At 41.8% G+C, this 12,237-nt stretch overlaps 1 protein-coding gene across 3 annotated transcripts in view; it reads left to right on the forward strand.

Moving 5' to 3' along the window:
• Positions 1-12,237, forward strand: part of DVL1 (dishevelled segment polarity protein 1) — a 104,701-nt gene that overhangs the window by 68,204 nt on the left and 24,260 nt on the right. For all 3 annotated transcript variants that reach the window (XM_055706036.1, XM_055706037.1, XM_055706038.1), the window contains exon 5: positions 8,264-8,402. In XM_055706036.1, the coding sequence (XP_055562011.1) occupies positions 8,264-8,402 (139 nt within the window). The remainder of the gene's footprint in view (positions 1-8,263; positions 8,403-12,237) is intronic.

Genomic DNA, 12,237 nt, shown 5'->3' on the forward strand with positions numbered 1-12,237 from the left:
GAGACGATTCCTTCAGCTTTAGAGACAGTGAACTTTTCAAGGAGCAAAGGTACCCTTTCAAAATGCTGTTCCCTATGAAGCATTACAACTTCATGGAGACTTATTAAAAAAAATGGATTCCTTCATACCCAAGTAATCCATAAATAGTGGGACAGTCTCCCAGTCAGATGACAAAACCTGGATGATGTTAGAGGACATTTAGTTTTTGAAGAGCTCAGGTGAAAATCTTGAGCAAATATGGTAAATCTGTTTTAAATCTAGCGTTTGTGGTACTAATTTAGCATCTGCGGTAACACCGCATCTGTACTAACACCATATGAGAATTTTAATGTTAAACTTTGCTGCTGTTAATGACACTAAAAGCAAACACTAATTTACACAAAATATCATCATCTTGCTTTTGTCCTAATTCCTTACACTTCTGAGGAACAACTGGGAAGAAAGGCTAACAAAAAACTTTCAGGGAAATGAGGATTTGAAAAATATTTATGATGCAATTGTAATATCACTTGGAAGGATCATCTTTTTAAATGTGCTGTCTTACTAAATTAAAGCTGTATTGATTTCGTTGGTGTTTGTCCTGAAGACCCCGTCAAAGGACACGAAACTGTTTCTGTAACATTTGAATGGCTGAGCCTTGAGTCCTTGTGAAATGGCATGGAAGCTGCAAATTTTCACAGTTTCTGACGTTTTTGTTCCTTGGTAAGAAGTCAGTAATTCAGCAAACACTGCTGCTGTGCTGCGGGGTGTGAGTACGCACCGGTAACGCCCGGGCAGGTGGGTTGGGGGGTATTTAGGTACAGGAAAGAAAGTTCTATCAGTTGTAAGTCAAGCACAGGTTTCACCAGAACAAACAGAAACTTCTGCTTGATACCAAGGTGTGCTCCATTCCTGATTCTGCGTGAAGACCTTAAAATACCAGTCTCGGTGAATCTCAGCTAGTACACGTACGAGACCCGACATCAATTTTTATAGCGTGGCTGCCATTTGCCATGTGGCAAACTTCAACTGATTCTGTGAAACTTGTCTGTCTCACCATTGCTGATGATGACACCCATGTTTAGACCTTGTGAACTTTTAGTGTTGCTGCTTTAAGTGGTTTGTGTCCTGACAGAACAATCTGTCTGCCTTAGACTTTCTCCAGAACAAGCAGAGTCGTTCCATCATCAGCATTTACCTTGGGTTGAAGCTGAGAAACATTTTACTCTTGGTAAAGACGCTAGCAGAAGTATATGGAATTTAATGATGAGAAACACACGTCTGTGCGTGGGGTTTTTTTTTATTATTATTGGTGAAAAATTCCTTCACCTCTGTCTCCAAGAAAGACGAGTGTTATGAGACTGGAAAACCAAGTTTTTAGATCTGAGATACATTTCTGTAGTGCTTTAAAATAAGACATGATTTAAAAGAATCCCCAGATCAGTATAATCTCTAGTAGCCTGACTATACTCTAAAAAGTAATTATGCAAATTCCAAGGGTCTGTTTATGTGTGGTTTATTGGGATAGAGTGTGCTATGTTGTATAACAGGATCCCATTAAAAATGTGGCTGTAAAAGGATTTGGATTTTCAGAACTGATCCGTGAAAAATGTGACTTGTAGCAGCAGATGCGATTACAGAGTGTGTTGTGGAAATGGCAGAGTGGCAACTGGCAAAGTCAATGCAAATTATTTTTGTTCTATTTCCCCAGTCCTTCAAGATACACTGCTTACCAGATGTGCTGCCTCTTGGGCACAGGCCTCCCTGGGATTCTGTCATGGAGGAAGAGCATGCAAAAATACATAGTATTTTTCATAATCTTTGAGTCTTCAGACATGGAATTTTCCAGTGTCCCAGCAGGAGCCCTCAACTGGCTCTTTTATTCTCTCACACTGTGCGTGAAAAATAACTACTTGTGGGAAGCTCCACGTACATCTGGATACGCTGGTTGGACTTGGACAGAGTGATAGTCACAGTGCACGAAGTGGGCACAGCCTGGGCAGGGAAATGGTCACTCGCACGTTTTTGAAGTGTTTTGGTAGGAGACAGCCACAGCAGGAGAGGCAACAGGAGCTCCGCTCACAGCAGCGTTCCCCTCTGAGACCCGCTCCCAGTAGGAGATATTGTCACAAGTGGCGTCACCACCTGCTGAGGCCACTGGAACCAGTCAGATGTTATCCAGAAGCACAGCCCCGCATGTATCGCTGTAGGTATTAATGTTCATTTCAGCTGAAGTTTCTAAGCAGTCAGTGCCCTTATTTTGTGCAGGGAAACGGAGATAAAAAACTCAGTATAAAAATGAGATGATAAGGACCAGATCTAAAGGGTATGTGAAAGTTTGGGTGGTAATTATTGGGTTTGGGGAGTTTATGTCCATGCTAATGTCCTGTAGCATTGATCCAATCCTCAGCTGGATGCAATCCAGTCTCTTGAATTTGGGTCCTGCCACATCGGACCCGTTGCTCTGAGTATTCCTTGGGATTTATAAGCTGCAGCACAGGTGCTGCCCTTGATTCCTTGGGCACGAGCTCTGTTGCCTTTGCACAGAAAAGGGACCGTTGCCAGAAGCCCTCCGGACTGCTGGTGGTCCTGTAGGCTCTCAAGCGAGTCGTACAGCACAGTTTGCAGCGTTCCAGCCATGCGAGTCCTCGGCGTTAGTAGAGCATCCCTGCGGGGACAGGCAGTGGTTCAGACATACCTCATATACAGGCCGTGGCATTGTGTCGAGCTGCAATTTCTTTAGTCTTTGGTTAAACGCAGAAAATGCCCAGGCTGGAGGGGAAAATACCTCTGGAAGCCATTTCCACACCTTGGCTCCCTCTGTATTGCTGGTTGTTCTCTTGGTGCTGGAAAATCCTTGGTGAGCACTAAGCATCACTTGTCTTAAACTTTCTCTTTAGTTTTCTAAACTAAAAAAGGTTTCTAAACTTTTTTGCTTGAGTTGAAAAGCAAATGAGTGAAAGTTTGGTGTTTTCACTGCCAGATGCAGGTGATCTAGCGGTGTAACAGAGGTGCTGTAGAGGTACTGCTGTTTCATTGAAAGGCAGAATGCTAAAAAAGGCACTCCACTGGCATGGTTTTGCACAGCGTGTTCGAGGCAGCCTTCAGCTGGTTGCAAATTTTGTCTGGTCTTTAAATTGTCCTCTGTGTGGAAATTCCTTGCTGAGAACTATAGAGCCTAGAGCATTGATGTGGGCCGTTAATTCTTCGTAATGCTTGTGAACTGGTCAAGTTTCTGTGTGAGAGAAATTATTCATCTAATAATGAATGAGGAAACTGTTTGAGACTCGGTGTTAGACATGGGATTAGTAGTCCTGGTCCATCTGATAGGAGCACAAGTCCTGGCTTCAAGTTTATAGTCTCTGAAACAACAGCGAACATGTACTTTGGGGAAATGTAAAGTGTAGGATGTTCCGGGAAGCCAAAGAGGTTTCAGCTCCCATCAGTGTAGACTGCAAAATAATCACGGCATGTTGTATGTGCTTGCTGTGCTGTAATCCATGTATCGTAGGTCAAGCAGCAGCAGAAGAGCATTTCTTATAAGAACACACGCAAAATAAGACTTACAAGAACACAGAATGCAGTTAGAAAGCTGGTATTTGAGCCCAGTGCTAAGCAATTAGAGCTGGGGGACACCTTAGTTTATTCTTTAGTGCCATAGATACAAAGTTAAATTTTGAAGGGAGCTTGCTTCAGGTCGGCATGAGAATGGTCTTTCTGGATGCTAGCGGGAAGCAAATTCCGATTTGGAGTTGGGAAGTTTCTTACTAGGAGTGAAAATACACACAACTGCTGAGTGTGGTGTCCAGTAGCTGGAGTCAGGAAAAACAAATCAGGTGAGTTACAGCCAGTTTTATCTGTTGAAGGTATTAGGCAAAGGACTCAGAATTGCAAATTCACTAAAATAGCGATCTGCTCATAGAGGTTTTTAAGGACAAATATTTTCTGAATAAATAGCCCACAGCGGATGAGATGTGACACTTTGAAACATATCTTGGTTTCGTAGCAATCCTTGCTGCCAGCTGTGCAAGGTCTGGGTGAGAGTTTGGAGGCTGCACTTGGTAGATATCTACTTTTAACGGCCCCTGATTGATGACATCCAGAATTCTCAGCAGAGAAGTGAATGCAAAATGGACTTTTAGAGTGGAAGGGGCCACAAGATTGAAAGCTTTTAGACCACCCACTTGGAATGGAATGAAGGATCTACATTGTCTACCAGTCATGACCTGCAGTGGGAAAGCCAGGACTGGTGATTTCTGGTGGGCACTTCAGACAACCCACCTATTGATATCCAGAGGCACCCTCCCACCCTCCCCAGCTGCATAAACAGACTAGTTTTGCAGAGAAAGATGACAAAATCATGCTGGCAACTTTCTTTCTGGGCTGTATACTTAATAATAATCAAAGCCAAACGTAAATAAAAGATCTTTGATGAGAGAAGCATGCTGCCCAAATTTGCTTCCTATTTATACCAGCTAAATGTGGATAAAATCCAAGTCATTGTTTTCTGTAATCTGCTACCCCCCAGTCAGAGCTGGGATAGCTGCTTCTGACAGGGGCTTGTTTTTAATAGCAGGGCTCTGTTTAATGTCGGCTTCCCCAGATGAAATCAGCATTTTCACCCAACATTGATGTGATTACTTTTGTAAGTTGCAAGTGAGGAGTAGCAGAGGAAGGCAGGAAAAACAAGCACAGTTAAAAAAAAAAAATGGTTTTTTTCAAGTGGAGAAATGTAAGTCAGTTTTCTCCATGGCTGATGTTCTGACTTCCATCTGTCCTAGCTTTTATAACACTCCTCTATGAAAAATAAAAATTTTAAACCGGGAAGGAACAAAGATAATAAATTTGTTGTAAATTGTGTGCTAGCTAGCTAATTTCTAAGATTTGCTGTTGCTTCTTATTGAAGTCAGAAAAGAGATGCCAGTGGAAGCCAGACTATCGAGTAATCAGCAACCAACTCGAAGTTGCTTGGGACTGTGTGGGATTTTCATTAGGTGAGTGTCCGTTATAACTCAGAATCACCAGCACTGCCCCAAACCATGCTCTACGCATGTCCCCCACCTTTTTTCTGGTTGCTGTTCCCTCTTCAGGAAAACCGTGCAGACCTTGTGTGTTCTAGTGGTCCATCGCAGTGATCTGTTGGTGATGATGTCCTCGCAAGCCAGCAATTCCTCCTGAAATCAGGCTTAAAGGTGCTGTGTGTTTAGGAGGGATGCAGGGGGTTCATGTGATGAGAGCATGGGATGCTTTGGTTCCTTGAAAGTTATCTGGCTGTTGGTGCCAGTGTCAGTCGTTAGCCATTCCAGTACTGTTTCCAATGAATGCATATTTAGATTATGCAATCTGTTGGAATAAGAGGCTTTAATTCACTCCACGGTTTCTGATGTTTCACTGCGTAGAAACGAAAAATAAATGGGAAGGTGGCTGGGCTTGGTTTTGTGGTTAAACTGAGGCTGAAGAGATTGTGTTGAATTTGTCCAGTGCTGTGATTGTCAGCCAGGTTTCCAGATCAAATGAAATATTTTGGACTCTAGGCTGCACTACATAAAGACCTAAAACCAGACTTGTAACACACAAAAAGGAGGGATTTTAATTGTTGAAGTCTGTGATGTTCTCTTTAGTCTTAAAAGACAGAACTCTGTCTAAAGCCTATTAATTTGCTGAAAAGCGCTGTTTTCTCAGGTTTAGAATTTGGATGTCTTTTCCCTTCTTTTTTTTCCCATTTTTGTTGTGGATGAAAGCGACTTACGAAAAAAAAAAAATTAAAGCCTGGACGAGTAGCCAGGATTGGACATTGAGGGACTCTGTAATTCATGGATTACTTGACCTTGACTCTCAAAGGTCCAAGTTGCCTGTTCCTGATGAGAAGAAACAATGCAGAGTAGTCTTCACCTCCTCAGTAACGATGCCATCAACAGCTGCATCTGTTCCTACGCTGTCTGGTTGAGAGAGGTGTTCGTGCCAGCTTTAGGAGTAAAATTGGGCCAGCCTCTGTTTCTGTTTATCTGGATACATCTGGCATATGCAAGCATAGCTGGCTGCTCCTTAGATTTTAGTGTAAAGGCAGAGCTAGGAGACTGTTCCAGTGTGGATGTGGGATTCCTGAAGGTACTTGATGTTCACCTGATCATCTGTGGTACCGGCTGAAGCACGTTAATAGTCAACGTCCACTTTACATTGGACTGTAGAGTTTGAGGAAACCGATGAATAAAAAAGCCTTTAAATGCTTTTTTCCCCACTGTTCTCTGAAGAGCTGTCATTCTGCAGTCGTGAGATGCTGTTGACAAGCTGATGAATAGTTTTTCAGTGCGATCTGGTTTTACCACCCGGTACTGGGAGCACATTAGGGTAGTCGTGATGGCCACATTCTGGGAGGAGAGGATTTCTGTACTGTAGAACACGTGGCCTAAAAAGCTCTGGCAAATGCTGTTCTGTCGGTTTTACACACGGGGCGGTGGGAGATGGCAATGCTAGGGGTCAGGGACTCTGGAGGCAGAGTCTGGAACCGAAACCCGGTAAGCTTCATTTTTTTAACACCACCCAGCCTTTGGCTTGGAGGCAGCTCCTGGAGGACAGCAGTGGGTCCCTGCCTCACCGTTGCTAGCATGTGCTGGTTTTGGAAGAGGATTCATAGCCTGAAGAACCGGTACCATCTCGGCTGCCCTTCAGCGTACGGCAGGATGAAAAACCAGTATCAGTTCCGGGAAGGGAGATGAAGGGTTGGTACTGTTCAGGTGCTCTTCCAACCAAAGCTTGGTGCTGTTGCAGGGGGGAAGGGGCTTTGGTTTTGCTTTGTGACTTGGAAGAAGGTTTGGTCATCTTGAGGGAGCCATCTTAAGTGTTTTCACACCTATTTTGTGTGCTGGTAGAGGTGTCTGGAAGATGGGTGATCAAACGGGATATGGAAGTGACGTAGCAGGAGAATTTGTTACAGCCTTACTCAGTTATTTCACTTTGGAGATAAATTTATGGTTTAGATTCAGAAGAGATCTTACAGATGTCTGTTACCTTTTACAGAATCTCTTCAAATCCTGTATGGACATAAATAATTAGGCCCATGTTCCTCAGGCAGGAAGAAAACAAATCAGGTTTGGGTTTTTTTATCTCACTGCTGAGCATTTTGAAACAGAGGAGCGAAGGCTAGCCACGGTGGGCTTCATAGCCAGGTGTTTAGGGTGGCTCTTGGTTTTTCAAACCATGGTACTGTAGTAGTTAGCAAGAGCTATCAATTAACTTTGGATGTGTACAGTTGCCCAGCATCATATACAATTCCTGCTGCAGACATTCCTCCTTTATGAAGGTTTTCTATTCTGTAATTGAAGAGCAGATCCTTTGGACAGGGGAGGGAAGTGTGAGTCTGGAGAGTGCGTTTTAAAATATCAGTCTGTCTGTGAAGCCTGATATGTTTATTTCTTCACCAGGTGCCTTATCAAGCAGAGCCTTTCTTGTTTCAGGGAAAGGAATATTCTTGGCAAAAATAGAGCACTTAGAGATTCTGAGTCTTCTAATGAGAGGTCATTGAAAGGAAGCAGGCAGAGGAGTTTGCTTTGCAGAGGAAAATCCATAAAACATCTCTAGAAAAAGATGAATCACCGCTGCCTTCAAGTAAATGGCGTTCTCACTGAGGGGGTGATCAGGAATGTTTGTGTGTCTGACAACATTGGCACAGCCAGGGATTAGTAAGAAATTGTTCTGAAGCATCTTACGCATGTGGAATGGTCAGGACAATGTGACTTTGATATAGCTGTACTGCCCAGACAGGCTGGTGAGGGTTTGGGAACAGGAACGCGTAGCACTGCTCAAGGGAAAGGTGGTTTTATTGGTGAGATATTAATAGAATTCATCAAGTCATGTTGTTTAATGTTTTCTGTGCTGCTAAGCCTATCCGTAGCAAACTCAAATTGTGTTATCTGCTGCTTTTCCAACATCTTCATAGGTACCTTCCTATTGACATCAACTTCTCATGGCCATTCTAACTGATGTTCTGGTACCATTATAGTGCTTGTTCATGCCTGCTACTTCTGCCTCGATCTGTTTATGGCTTGCCCATGAACAGAGCCACAGAGAAATGGAAAAAGGTAGGTAGGCAGGCAGGCCAGCCAGGGCAGTAGGCTTTCCAGCCATTGAATGACATCAGGTTCTGCAAAGAGCTTGCTTTTGGCACAGGGATGCTCCTGCAGAGTTGTCTGCAGCTGTCAGTGTGATTGTCGTGCTGCTCACTGTGCCACTTCTTCCTTGCTCTTCCTCTTTGCCTGGTAATACTCCGTTTGTTTTGTTTTTACAGTCCCTCGGATCAATGGCCATCCGAAACTGGACAGACACCGCGAGCACCCTCCTGGTTATGACAGCTCTTCTACCATGATGAGCAGCGAGCTGGAATCCAGCAGCTTCATTGACTCTGATGATGATGACAACACAAGCAGGTAGGGCATGGGCATAGCAAGTGAGCTGTTAAATACTATTTGCATCAATTTCCCAGCCACTTGACTATTTCCAGGCTTTCCTGAAACACACTGACTGGTCAGATGAGAAGATTTATATCTTCTCTTCCCCGCCTCCCTCCCCCCTTTTTCTTTCCCTTTTAAAATTTTCTTTTCTTTTCTGTTTCTGCTACATATGGTTTGAGCACTGATAATTCATCCATAACATCATGTTGTATATAATTACTGCTCTGAGAAGCAAGCTAAGTTATTGGGATCACTGTCCAAGCTGCCTATAGCCACTGTTCCAATTAAGAGAAAAATTTTGTTCCTGTTCTTTCCTTTTAATAGCAAGAATGATCACATTTTAAGATCAAAGCGATGTGCAACTGTACCTATTTATGAAGTAATGGTGTGAATATTGTAACAAAATACCTTCAGCATAGATTCCTAATAAGTATGCACTTCATTAATGCTGAATTGCAAAGGAATTCCTATGTAATTGCATAGTCTAAGACCTATGAGCAGTACAGGAATTCATCAAAGTTAATGCTTTTGCAAAGGCAGGCTGTGATGCCATATATTTATGACTTAATTATTTTTTCCTTTTGTGCAGACAGAGAGAATGTGAATTATTCCTTGCTTTTTACAGAAAAACTCTCCATTTCAAGACATCCTTGTTAACCTCTAAAGATATTTCCGTTGTTCTGTAAGCCAATAAATTTCTCAGATTCAAAACACTTGTTTTTAAAGATGTAAAATCAGTCAAAACTGGTATTCTTCCCTTTGCTGGCTGCAGTGACAGCATTTGAACGGAGTCTCTAGAGCTGTTGTCCATCCAAATGAGCTATGAAAACCCATTATGGATTTCTGTTAATTGTTAGAGAACAAGGTTACAGATATCTGGTGGTTCATAGAGACCTGTAGCTAAAACAAATAAGGTGCAACGTGATATTCTTAGATTCTAGGTAGAATGGGAACAGCAAAGAACAGCTCGTCCTGGAGATACTTAAACATTTGCTGTGTTTACAAGCAGGTTATTAGCTGATTGAACTCAGTGGATCTATTTGGGCTTGCAGTTAGTCATAGCTTAAACACCTGTTGAAGAACAGCAGTTCCTTCAAATTCTGTTTACAGGCTGGGTGTTTCCAAAGGCTTGAAAGGGTAACTAAAAGAACATTTAAGATTTGGTCCTGAATTAGTTTAAAGAACCTATTTTGCAGTTACGGTGAAGTTGCCAACACCTGAAGACACAGAAAATTAGCCTTTTGGATGCTTTGTACTTCACCTGGATGTTCATGTGCATAAAGGGTTGGCAAGATCAGTAGTTAACCTGAATGCACTCTGAGCCTTCCTAAAGCCTTTAGGGCTTCTAACCCTCCTTCCCTCCCTAAAAAAATCAATCCCACAAGAACAACAACCCTGCAGCTGGTTTTGTTGCTTGTAAATAAATTAATAATTTCCATGGCAGCAAGATATGCGGTAGGGCAGGATTAGCACAGTCAGGGTGGCCACTGAAGCACATTATACTAGCCCAGGCTAAACCTTTCGATATTTAATAAAGTAAAGCTTCCTGCGTCTGACCTGAGAAGAAAGAGACTCTTCGAAGCTGCTGCGCAGGGTTTTTTTTTTTCCTTTCTAGGCTAGGGCAGAAGCTTTTGGCACACAGAATAGCTGCCAGGCCAGCTAGTCAGGAAGAACAACTAAATGGAATGCTCCAAGGTATGCTGTTGTGTTAGGGTGATGATGTTCTCCAGCAGATGAGAGATTGTGCTGGCAGGGAGAAGTTTACTTCAGAGGCAAATACAGGCAAATAGAAGATGGAGCAATGCTCCAGAACTGCTGGAGCCAGCGGCCTGGGGAAAGAGAGGTTGGAGGGGGTAAGTTTGTTTAATAACAGCTGATGAACACTGGTATCAGAACCTGCCTTGTAAAGGAGATTGTATGTGGAGGAGGCCACTGAGAGAAGAAATCGGATGTAAAGGATGCTGCTGTCTTGGAAGCAAAGAGGCTGTAAGGTTGAGGATGCTTTTCTAAGAGTGTGTGTTTGACATTGGTTTGTTTTATTTTAGCTTGGAGCAGTGCAACACAGTTGGTTCATTTCCAGTCCAAGGAAGCTCTGTTGCATTTAGTTAGAGAGAAAGAATATTTTTTTTTCTTTCAGTGAATTCATTTTTTTCAGAGATATTACCTGACAGTACAGAACCCTTCAAGCAGTAGTGCGATAACTTATTTCCTTTGTTTTCAAAGTATACTAGAATTGAACTTTAGTGTTATTTGCAGGTAGGTGGTATTTTGGGTACAGATTGTAGGGAGCTCATGGTGAACTTTACAGTAAGAGTCTGATTTCTGTCTTCTGTTAAGAAAATAAAGGTCCAGCAGATATGTCATCTGTAGCTGTAGGATTATTGTCAGCAGCTTGTGATTAGTATTCTTAGTTCAATATAACTAAAATAATTCACTGCAAAAAAATGCAGGTTTTTTTGCAGAATTTTTGTTTCGCATTTAAGAAATTAGCATTAGTTCTTTTTAAACTATATAGATAAGGTTTCTTTAACAAGTTGTTAGCTTTTTTTTTCCCTTTTGTTTCTTTAACAAATTGCTACCTTTTTTTTTCCTTATTTTGGGGAATGTAGATTGGATAAATTATTATTCTTCTTGGTAAAAGTCTTTTCTGTGGGATTTACTAGCCCTTCCGTTAGAAGTGTTTTGTTAGAAGTTAGAAGGGTTTTGGCCAGTGGCTAGTGCAGGAAACGGGTAGTTATGATTCCAGATTTGTTTTTCATCTCTGTGCTTGTCCCAAAAGCTCAAATATGCCCTCTTGTTTTGTCCATCAAATTGTAATAATAACAACTTTTACTCATTTCTAGGGATACTTCACGGATCAAAATATTACTCCTCATTAGAACAGGTTTGAGCTGCTATTTAGTATCCAGGTACTCCTGGAGTACGAGAGATGCAGTGTTTATGAATGATTCAGCAAGGATGTATTAAAACTCTGGATTTAAAAGAAATAACAGGAAGAGATGATGAAGTGTACCATAGCCACAGAAAAATAGATGCAGGCTTGACTCCTTGTTAAGAAATTGCAGAGACCGTAAAACCTGATGTTTACAAATACGCTTTCACACGATGTGGGAGTCTTGCAGAAGAAGCTGTCTTGCTTTCTACTTACATATAGGTTTGTTAAGGCAACTTAAGTCATTGTGCAGCTTCCCCCAAGAAGGGATGAAACCCCAGAGTTGAGCGAGCTCTCTGTGTATGGTTTCTCCGGTGTAATAAGTAACATTTTTCTAAATTTATCTGTATAGAAGTCAATGTGTAAGCACACAAAAATGTTTCTGCAGTGCCTTCTGATCATCAGTTTTGTGCAACTAATGTGGGAGGCTGTTTCAGCTCAAGTAGTTACTTCTCTGACATATTGTCTGTCCTTTTGACCTAAACCCGAACTGTGGCTTTTCTAAAGAACTGATTTCCATTCTTCCAATCTAATGTTGAGTAGAATGAAAAAAAAAAAAAAATACTGTGGGAAGGAACTTAATTTCTTACGTATTATCATCTATTTAGAGATTTAGAAAAGTTTAGAGATTTGCCAGTAAACTCTAGTTTTGCTGTTTTAATTTAAACTATATTTAATTTTAAATTTAATTTAAAAGAAAAATTCAAAATGTTCACTGCTTACAGAGGAATCCAAATTTGCGGTCATGTATTGAAATGGAACGAATATTCCAAAGTAGTCTCACCCCCAGGTTGTCAAAGTAAATAGGGACGGCGAAAGTGAAGAAGGAACAAGATGCTGATACTAGTATCAGCTAATTGTTCACACCTTCATCACCTC

Source organism: Falco cherrug, chromosome 3 (assembly GCF_023634085.1).
Source record: "Falco cherrug isolate bFalChe1 chromosome 3, bFalChe1.pri, whole genome shotgun sequence".
NCBI classification, from domain to species: Eukaryota; Metazoa; Chordata; class Aves; order Falconiformes; family Falconidae; genus Falco; species Falco cherrug.